The 10157-nt window shown below is 46.1% G+C and overlaps 1 protein-coding gene across 2 annotated transcripts; it reads right to left on the bottom strand.

The window, feature by feature from the left end:
* Positions 1–737: 737 nt before the first annotated feature.
* Positions 738–9962, bottom strand: MRPS23 (mitochondrial ribosomal protein S23). 2 transcript variants are annotated; one of them, XM_043583967.1, is made up of 6 exons: positions 9835–9962; positions 9106–9276; positions 7012–7089; positions 6667–6793; positions 6114–6249; positions 738–1002 (listed from the first exon to the last, which is right to left on the bottom strand). In XM_043583967.1, exons 1-6 carry the CDS (start codon positions 9876–9878, stop codon positions 992–994), a joined length of 567 nt encoding a protein of 188 aa, XP_043439902.1. In that variant the 5' UTR covers positions 9879–9962; the 3' UTR covers positions 738–991. The 2 variants fall into 2 exon arrangements, with proteins under 2 accessions (XP_043439902.1, XP_043439901.1); XM_043583966.1 differs by lacking the exon at positions 738–1002 and having other exon boundaries at positions 5886–6249.
* Between the last annotated feature and the right edge of the window lie 195 nt (positions 9963–10157).

The raw sequence follows: 10157 nt of genomic DNA, 5'->3' as shown, positions 1-10157 counted from the left end.
CTCACTCCACAAGGCCTGGGTTTTTTCCACTGGCCCACACTGCCTGCATTGCTCTCCCGCCGACCTCCGCAGCAAATTCGCAGATTCTGTCATTGACCGGAGAAGGTTAGGAAACACTGATCTGAGCAGTCTGTAGGGGCTCCGCACAGTTAGCGCTCTCCTCTCCGGCTCCCATGATGGCGCAGTGTCGGTTTCCCCCTGCAGGCTTTTGTCATTTGTCCTGTGGCCTCTCTGCTCCCATCTCTACCCTATCCCAGGCACCCGAGGACCTCAGCTTCCTAAATCTCAGCCAGAACGGTATTTTACAAGGACACTCGCCAACCTTGAAAGGCAAGGTACCCCGAGGCAAAGTAATAAAATTACTGTGGCTGAGCAGCATGAGCGCAGCGCCACCTAGTGGTTCTTGGGCCAACGGTCCCTGGCGGTGACATTTTCAAACAATCAATATCTCATTATTAACCATAATCACAACCTGATGTTTACTTTTGGAGAAATGTTCAGCGGCAAGGGATACACATGCACTTTTCTGCATGTTTCAGAGGCCTGCGATCTAAATGCCACAATGACTATTAAACAGTGTCCTGCCCGTGAGCAAACAGGAGGGAGCAGAGATTGATTGTATATCTTTTTCATCTAAGCTACTCACCAAAAACAAAGCATCCGTTGAAGCCACTGACCTTTCACTAACTGCTGGGAGGAAAATGCTTGATAAATAATAAATAGACCACTACTGGATGTTGCTTAGAACCATCTTTTAATTAAAAGAACGGAACAACTAGAAGGTCAGGTGACTGACATTTAACTTCCAGTCCAAGAAAAGCATCAATCGAGGCTAAAACTATATCCAAAACGTAATTTCATTGTCAGCTACCATTCAGCAAAAGTCCTCTTCCTGTGATACGTCTGGCCGGAGAGGTCAGTGCTGGCGACATCTTGGAGAAGAGGTAGCACTCACCTTTGCCGCCTCCTTTGCCTTCCCCTAGCAACCTTTTCATTTGAGTGCTGTAGCAAAAACAAAAAACAACGGTCGCGTTCGGCATCTCCCCAGAAACCGCTCCAGCACCAGACTCACCCAGTCACAGACCCAGATGCCCCACGGAGCACTACCCTAGCAGTGACACGGAAGCCATTTCCCATCTTGCCCACGGGAAGGCAGGTGCCCTTCCTCCACCATTCAAGGTGACCCCAAGTGGCCCACTGAACTTGCTCAGGCATCCATCTCACTGAGCACCGGCAAAGCTTCAAAACACATGACCAACCCCGCCAGTCAGTCCTCTACCTTTTGGCTGTTCTGGAATAGAGCTCAGGAACATGGAGACCCAGAACAAAGTCATAATCGCATGCCCCGGCCCACGCACACACACATACACTCACCTTTCCTCATTCCCAGCTCCACATGCCTCTGAGGCAGTACCAGCACCTGTCAGAGCCACATCATGTCATATGCCCTAGTGCCCTGGCGGTCAGGAAAACTGACAGCCCAGTTCAGAGCCATACTTGGTCATAGCTGTGTGCCTGTCTGGATTCCCAAGGGCAGAAGTGCTAGGCTCAGAGAAAATCTTACCCTTCCACTTGAATGATTTTATGTTTTTATTTTATTTTTTTACACTTGAGACAGAGAAAGAGAGACAGCACGAGCAGGGGTGGGGCAGAGAGATGGAAACAGAACCTGAAGCAGGCTCCGGGCTCTGAGGTGTCAGCACAGAGCCTGATGCGGGGCTCGAACTCACAAACGGTGAGATCATGACCTGAGCCGAAGTCAGAAGTTTCACTGACTGAGCCATGGAAGCTGTAGGATGTTTTAAGTGGCAAGCCACCATTTATTTACAGGGAAGGCTATCATTTTAATAAAATCGGGAATCCTATGGGAGCACTGATTTTTCTGTAAAACCACTTTCATTATCAGAAAACATGACGCTAAATATTACACAAAATTAGAAAAACACTAGGGCTTGCCTTTTAAGGACACATAATCAAGAATCAGGCCTGCTGAACAAAAGGAAATGAAGAACTCTATAAAACCTTGTGAATCCAAAACCACTTTAAAGTCTTGCTATGTAGACGATGGAAGATGTGGGACCTATTGCCTTTGTTGGCTTTCTTGTCCCTTCTGTCCTTTAAAAGAGGATTCACCTGGTTCAGCCCCCAGCATCCCATACCTCTCTATCCTCCCCTTGGAGAGCTCATTCATTCTCCCACCTCCAACCTTTACCCTTTGCTAGGGACTTCCTCCCCATCTCCCAGACATCTAACTCATCTCTATCTGCCACTTGGATGATGCAGCATCACCCCCTAACTCAGTGTGTTGAGGACCGCCCTCTTCCCAACCTTGCTGCCTGTTAGTGAGGCACATATTCCTCTGGTCACTCGGGTTTGTGACCTTGGAACCCGCCTCCAACTGGGATGGCTGCAGAGACCAAGTCTGACGGGCCTCCTCTTCCCTCCCTCTCCCTTCCCTGCGCACTCCGCCAATCCCATTCTTTGGATCACATCTGAGCAAATCTTCCTTCCACCTGACGCTGCTTTCACTACATTACTTCCTGCTCAAACTTTCTTACAGCCAACGGAACAACTCTTGAGTAGTTATTGGGGCCACGTGGTCTGATCCCAGCCTATCTGTTCAAACCTTTTCCCACTACTCCTCAAGAGTAATGAAAGCATCTGTAATATTACAGGTGAGCTTTACAGTCTGTCTCAATTTCCGCAACACTATCTAGAAGCCAAAGAGGCAAACATTACCCCTATTTTGTAATCTGAGACTGCGATAGGCACGAGGTCACACCAGCAAAAACTGGAGGAACCAGAGCTAGTCCTGGATCTTCAAACTTGTCTTCGTAAACTGCACTGTAACCTGGACGTGGACCCTTCTTGGCTTGAGTTCAGCAAACCCACATGGAGGGCCTGCTCTAGAAAAGCTCTGTTTAATGCTTTAGTGGGTACAAGTAAGAATTTCCACACTCGTTTACACTCTGGATGGGAAGAGGGACCCTGGGGCTCCTGGGTGGCTCAGTTGATCAAGTATTTGACTCTTGATTTCCACTCAGGTCACGATCTCGTGGTTTGTGAATTTATCCCTGCATCGGGCTCTGCTCTGACAGCATGGCACCTGCTTGGGCTCTCTCTCTCTCTCTCTCTCAAAAATAAATATACATTAAAAGAAGAAAAAACTGCCAGAAAAACAAAGGGAATGGGAGGGGAGGGGAGGGGAAGGGAGGGGAGAGGAAGGGTTAGAGAAAGGAAGAAAGAGGAACCCTGGAATGACAACCAGGTAAGCAAGGACTGTAAACAGCGGGCCAGGTGTGCCAACTGAATGATGGGCATGAGTGCAGCCTGGAAGGGACTCCATAAGGGACTTGAGATCTGACTTGAACATCAGCTAACGTTTCTGAGCAGACATCACTTGGAAATGGCAGTGAAGGTACAGTTTCTGAAGACCGTGGTGGCAGGGAGGGCACTCCTGACAGAGGAGACAGCATACATTCTCCAATTGCTCCCACCTTGCAAGGCCCTCTGTGCGTATTCCTGAACTGGTCCAGACCTGGCTCCTCCCCCAGCTCTATTGTAATTTTCTATCATAATTTAAAAGGATTCCTGTTCATCTTATGGCTTCCAAAGTCACTCTGGTCTCCCAGCTAGATTTTAAGCTCTTTAAGGCAAGAAAGAGGTCACACTTCCATTCTCCCCAAACATCCCTATAGGGACCCGACGGTGGCTTTTGCCCCCACAACTGTGGGGAAGAGCTCTGAAATCCCCGATAAACTTCACGACTTTCACCGTGTTAACCACTGAGATTCAACCTAAAGGAAGTTTGCCATAAGGGCTAGTCTCTCTCCCTTCTATCAGGCTTAGGGTGTCCTCACAGAAGAATCCTTGCCTGATTTAACAAGACTGGAATGTACTGGTGAGGATGTGGGGATACAGGCATCCCCCTATATTGCTGGCAGGAGTAGAACTGAGCAGTTTCCATGCAGGGCAATATCAGAAGTAAAGACGAGCTATTCCCGAGTCCAGCAGCACCACTGCTAAGAATGCACCCACAGCAACACTGGCCTGTTTACAGCACAAGAAAACACACAGCCACTTTTGTCACCTTGGCACTCACTAAATCACTGTGCATCCATACAGAGGATGGGAGCAAATGAGGTATAGTGTCCCCATGCATATGCCCAAAATATTTCTGAACAGGGAATGGTGATGATGGTGGCCTTGAGGGAGCAAATAGGTGGCTGGGAACAGGTTTTGGAAAGACCAGCTTTTTACCTTTAAATCTTGAACCATGTGCATGTATAGTTTTTCTAAAAAAGTACGTGAAGGGGCTCCTGGGTGGCTCAGTCAGTTGAGCGTCCAACTCTTGGTTTCAGCTCCTGTCATGATCCCAGGGAGTGTGGGATCAAGCCCCATGCCAGGCTCCACCCTAGGTGTGGAGCCTGCTTAAGATTCTCTCTCCCCCACTCCCTGCCCCCTCTCCTCGGCTCACACTCTCTCTCTAAAAAATAGAAAAAAAAAAAAAAAAGTATGCAACAACTTTCTAAAAATGTTTTCATCGTTATGGCAAAGAAACTGCCTTTTAAACCCCAGAAACCTAGGGTTTAGAAAAATAATGAGTGACTCTCCGACTGTTCCTCGTGAGAGCACGATCATCTTTTCCACCTGCTTAAGCCCTCCTCCCAAGGCCTGGCACTCACTGGTTGTCTACGGTTGTTGAATGGATGAGATTTACTTTCCCATCTAAAAGTAAAGCATTCCCAGGGCGCCTGGGTGGTTCCGTCAGTTAGGCGTCTGACTCTGGATTTCAGCTCAGGTCACGATCTCCCGGTTTGTGGGATCAAGCCCCGTGTCAGGCTTTGCACTGGCAAAGTGAAACCTGCTTGGGATTCTCTCTCTCCCCCTCTCTCTGCCCCTCCCACCCCTCAAAATAAATACACTTAAAAAATAAACAAGTAAATAAAATAAAAGTAAAGCATTCCCAAACAAGAGGAATTGCCAAACAGTGATAAAGGTGGCAGGAGGATGCAGCGTGGCTGAAAACTGCTCCCAGTCAGTGGGTTCGAGCCCCGTGTCGGGTTCTGTGCTGACAGCTCAGACCCTGGAGCCTGCTTTGGATTCTGTGTCTCCCTCTCTCTGCTCCTCCCACACTCATGCTGTCTGTGGCTCTCTAAAATAAACATTAAAAAATAATTAAAATAACATAAAATAAACAATTTATGAAGCAGCTTATTACTAGTAGCTGAAAACCACTGGCCTGATCACAAATAAAAGGGCTACAAACTGAAAGGAATATTTCACATGTTCAGTAAAAGATATGAAAATGAAGAAAGCAGAACAGTTGATAAGGTCGTGTAAACACATCACACCACCAGGGAGGCAGGTGAACACTGGTGGACAACAGCATCTAAATTAGCTGGCCCCCTCTTGGCAATCCAGGTATCTACAGAGAGGTCCTCTGAGTTCAGTCTTTAGCTGGATTTAATCACTTACTCACTCAAATCTTTACTGAGCAGACTACTATGTTCAGGCCTATGCTAACTGTCTCCAGCACACTCAATCTATGAAATTAAAGTTATGGTTCTGACCTTTGTCCATCGTCAGTGATAGATTCTCACTCTTACTACAAAGCACAAGTCAGCTTAGCCTCTCAAGTTGAAGATCAAGATAGTTCCAGAGCAAAATGTAAAGATTATCTGCAGACAGAAACAGTTGGCCCAGGGAACATACCACAAGCACAAGTAAAAGCCTGATGGAAAAAAGACACCAGAGGATCAAATAGAGCCAACCCACATGTTAACACAGAAACCCAAGCAAACCTACTCAGAACGAGTCTCATTCAAACAATACTTACAAAGGTTTCCTTATGCTATTTACAATTTTAAAGTAAATTTACTTTATAAGCAGCCAGGGAATTCTTTATTTAATACCATCCTAACATAAAAGTTCATTCAAACCATGAAACTGAGTTTTATGACAACCTAGAAATAGGAACTGAAAGAAGGCAAACACAATGCCTTAGAGATCAAGAAACATTTACACAGTTCCACTGTTAAAAACAGTTCAACATTCATCCAGCGAATACAGTTTGGATGTCAGTATACACGTTCGTCAGGGAGGTGAGAGACCTTTCGACTGTTCCTCCGACGGCTCCATATGCTGGCCCTGTAGAGCTTCCGGCAGAGGCTTGTTGTTTTCCAACACTGTTTGGGATTTCACATCCGGAGGTTCAGATTCCCAGGAAACGTGACTACCTGCCTTTTGCTTAAAAGACCAGACAGAAATATGTCACACAGATGCTGTCATTTTCACTCCACTGACTGGCTGAAGCTATATGACTAAGCACATTCTATCACGGAGTCAAAAACAGAACATTTATATTCCAGGTCAGATTCTATTATAACAAGCAATACACATGATAAAAATCTCTACAGAACCATAATTTCAAAAGTCCTAACGACAACTCACTTGCTCCAAGCAGCAGTCATTATCACAAAATTTCAGTGTATATACGTGTGTGTGTATGTGTATACATTTTTTCAAGTTTCAGTATATTTAATCTACCAATATTTGACCCGGTGTTCAGGGACATAAACCAAGGTTGGGGAAGGAAAACCAAGCCTTTAACCTCTAATGAACAGGCAGTTAATCTAACAACAATTTTAATAACAAAATACTCACAGTCCTTGCTTCTCCTACTCGTCTTAAAATGACACCTTCTGCCAATAAAGCCTTTCCTGTTTCCACAAATAATTTCTCTTCATCTGTTTCTCCAAGCTTCTGTAGCTCAATGTACTTCTCCACAAACCTGGAATTCCAAGCAGTCACATCTTAGGTCTGTGCATGGAGAGTCATCAAGATGTGCTGTTACACAACATCAAGCAGCTCAACAGGTCCGCCTACAGGAACATCTTTTTCCTCAAGTGGAATTCAATGAAACTCCTCACACTGGGAACTAAATTCCTTACAAAAAACAACAACAACAACAACAACAACAACCAACACAGGACCTGTAAAATGGCTTACTGTTGACAGGTAGACTTGAAGTTTGGATTGAACAGATCAAAAGCTTTCTGACCAGATCCATAGGCCGAATAAAATTTCCTAGAAAATACAAACAACACAATATAAATTTCCAACTACAGATCATGGCCAAGAGCAAAGTAAAGAAAAATTACTAGGCTAAGCATAAGCTTTTTTTTTTTTTTTAAGTAATGCATATGGTAAATATAACAAATGTTACAAAAAGGTAGCCAGTGAAAGTGACATTCCTGCTCACCTCCTCCCACCCCCAGTACCCTCCCAGGAATCAATACCAATCTGTTTCTTCTGCATTCATCCAAGAACATTCTCCTAACATATAAGCATATACACATCTATCCTTCCCTGTTCCAAGCTGTGTAATTTAACCCAAAGGACAGGAAACACTCTAGTACATCTTGCCTCTTCTTTTTTTTTTTTTTTTTTGTTTCATTCACCAAGTTTATTTTGAGTCTTACTAGGCATTGTGTTCAGCCCAAAAAGAATCAAATATTGAAGAATATTTCTATTGCCCTGGCTTGAACTATATTAAATTTGTTTATGGTGTTATAATCTTTATCAAAGACATCAACTAAAATATCCAGTCATAATAAAAAGGTATTTACAAGGAAAGGTATTTCTAGAGGAAATAAAAGGAGTTTCTCCATGCAATATTTTTAACTATCCAAGGGCAAATCTGAGTCTTGGAGAAAATTCTTCTAGCTGAGAGAGCAAGACAAAGATCACTAAGTTATTTTAATTAAAGTGATTCATTTGAGGACAAAGGGACAAATTCTATGGAAGACAGAACCCCAGATTTCAACTCCTGTTGTCAGTGGTGGATTCCACCTCAGAATGAGAAGGGGCAATTCATATTCTAAGCTAAGAGCAAATAACTTTAATTAAGCCTTTGCCTCTTCTCCTTAATAGTTCTTTTTTTTTTTTTTTAATGTTTATTTATTTTTGAGACAGAGATAGAGAGAGAGCATGAATCAGGGGAGGGTCAGAGAAAGAGGGAGACACAGAATCTGAAACAGGCTCCAGGCTCTGAGCTGTCAGCACAGAGCCCGACACGGGGCTCGAACCCACAGACCACGAGATCATGACCTGAGCCGAAGTCGGACGGTTAACCGACTGAGCCACCCAGGCGCCCCTCCTTAATAGTTCTTAAAGATCATTTCAAATCACTGAACTTTTCTGTTTCCAATCCTTTGCTACTCTAGAGAGTGCTACAATGATTACCTTTATCAATATTTCTTAGTGCACTATGCAAGTCTGGAATAGATTCATAATAACAGTACTATTAGCTCAAGGTATGTGCATTTGCAATATGGCCTTGCAAACTGCCAAATGCTTCCAAGTGTATGCAATGAGCCTGCGCAGAAAAGTGCTGTCAAAGTATTTAATACCCCCAAAGATCTCATGTCCTACTCTGAAAATTTCCACGTAGAGCAGAACATACTTGTTTTACTACCTCAAGGAGAGTCGGGGGCAAGGAGGGGGGTAGAGAGGAGATTCCTCAAAAGAAAGGGGCCTGGACCTCAAATGAGAATATAATGATTTTATGAGTTTTGTTTTCTTATAACCAGAAATAGAGATAAGAATAAGGTGTATATATTAAATTGACTAAAGTACAATCCCTGATCTTAATATTTAAGAGAAGTGGAATCCTACAAATTCTAGGTACTAAAAACTGGCATCAACATTTGAGGGAAAAAGTTCTTCCACTGAATTCTCAGCAAGCTCACTTCCTTGAACCCCATAGTCCTATGAATAAAATGGAGACAAAATACTGTAGGGTTAAAGTAAGGCCTAAATGAGAGAATGTTTTTGAGGGTTTAGCAGAGTGTTAATCCATGCACAGAAACAGGCAGCTATAACTGCAATGATCAGTCCGTTGCTGAGCTCCAGACTCTACTTCCCAGAACTTGTTTCTCTCACATGTGGGAGGGGCACTGGTTCCCTCACCAGGCTAGATAGTCAAGACCTTCTCCACAGGGAAAGCCCTGACTCAATTCCTGGAAGTCACCCGACTGCTAGCCAAACCTTTCCTTCTGAAATCGCGCTACCTCCTGTCCACCACGGGTGCTTTGCACTCACGCTCTAATCCGATCCTCGGGGTACAAGATGTCCTGGATGGCAGCTTTGGCTTTGCCGTATCTCAGGCGGGGCCTTCGGAAGACCGGCTCTCTCAGTGGAGGAAAAGCGTTATATATGTCAAACCAGAGGGGCTTCTCCTTCAACACCCCAGCCCGAATCAGGTCCCGAGTCCTTAAGGAAGGAAAAATAACGAAGGTCAGCCAGTTACAACAGCCCGTCTAAGCCCAAGAATCAGTCTAGTCACAGCCTGGGGCATCAGTGGGATTGCGGAGTCCGAAACACAGAACCGGAAGGAGGCCGCAGCACGGGTGTTCCCCACCTACAGGTAAGATACTTCCATATTCCAAAACCAACCTAACGACGCTCAGGGGTTAAGTCCTTCTATTTTCTCAGGTGCGTCCCACGCCCCCTCCCCCCATCCCCGTCCAGTCAAGGAAAATAGAGGCTCCAGCTGGGCCCATCAGCATCTTCCTCCCTTCCTCTTCCCAGAGACCTCCACCCCGGCAGGGGGAGAGGTGCAATCTTGAACGAGAAAGGTACATTCGGGGAGTGATGTCAAGTACACCTATTCAGAGACGGCGGACAGCACGAGAGGGCCTCACCCGGCTCCCACTCCGCACTCTGGAGAATGCCTCGCCCTACTCACACCCACCCAGAAAAAGCGCGGCCGGTCGAGAGCCCCCATCCCGGGGGAGGCGCCCTCAGCCCACCCCGCCTCCGAGCACACACCGCGAGAAAACGCTCCCCACCGTCTGCAACCGGCTCCCCGCCATGGCAGGCGCCTCGGATACACTCGCCTAGCGGCTACCGGAACCGGAAGCGCCCGCGGCGGCGAAGGGGGCGTAGGCTGCTGGCCGAGCCGAGGATCGCGGCGCTCTCTCCGCAGCCCCAGCCGGAGAGCCGAGCCAGGCAGAAGCAAAGGATGGGCCGAACTGGCGCGGCCCTCGGCTCCCGGCCAGATTCAGACGGGAGCACTCGATAGCCGAGACGAAAGGAAGGAAGCCGGCCAGAGCCGGGCAGAAGCAATAAATGACCGATCTCGAGGAGGGATT

Source organism: Prionailurus bengalensis, chromosome E1 (genome assembly GCF_016509475.1).
Source record: "Prionailurus bengalensis isolate Pbe53 chromosome E1, Fcat_Pben_1.1_paternal_pri, whole genome shotgun sequence".
Taxonomy (NCBI): Eukaryota; Metazoa; Chordata; class Mammalia; order Carnivora; family Felidae; genus Prionailurus; species Prionailurus bengalensis.
This window is presented reverse-complemented; position numbering and strand designations above follow the sequence as displayed.

Bases quoted from the DNA above. Each gene is read 5' to 3' on its own strand.
- MRPS23 (XM_043583966.1), bottom strand. From the start codon at position 9,878: ATGGCGGGGAGCCGGTTGCAGACGGTGGGGAGCGTTTTCTCGCG. The intron at 7,090-9,105 runs GTGAGTGCAAAG...TGTATTTTCTAG, and splicing joins CCCGAGGATCGGATTAGAGC to GAAATTTTATTCGGCCTATG. The intron at 6,794-7,011 runs GTAAGCCATTTT...TTGGAATTCCAG, and splicing joins TTCAAGTCTACCTGTCAACA to GTTTGTGGAGAAGTACATTG.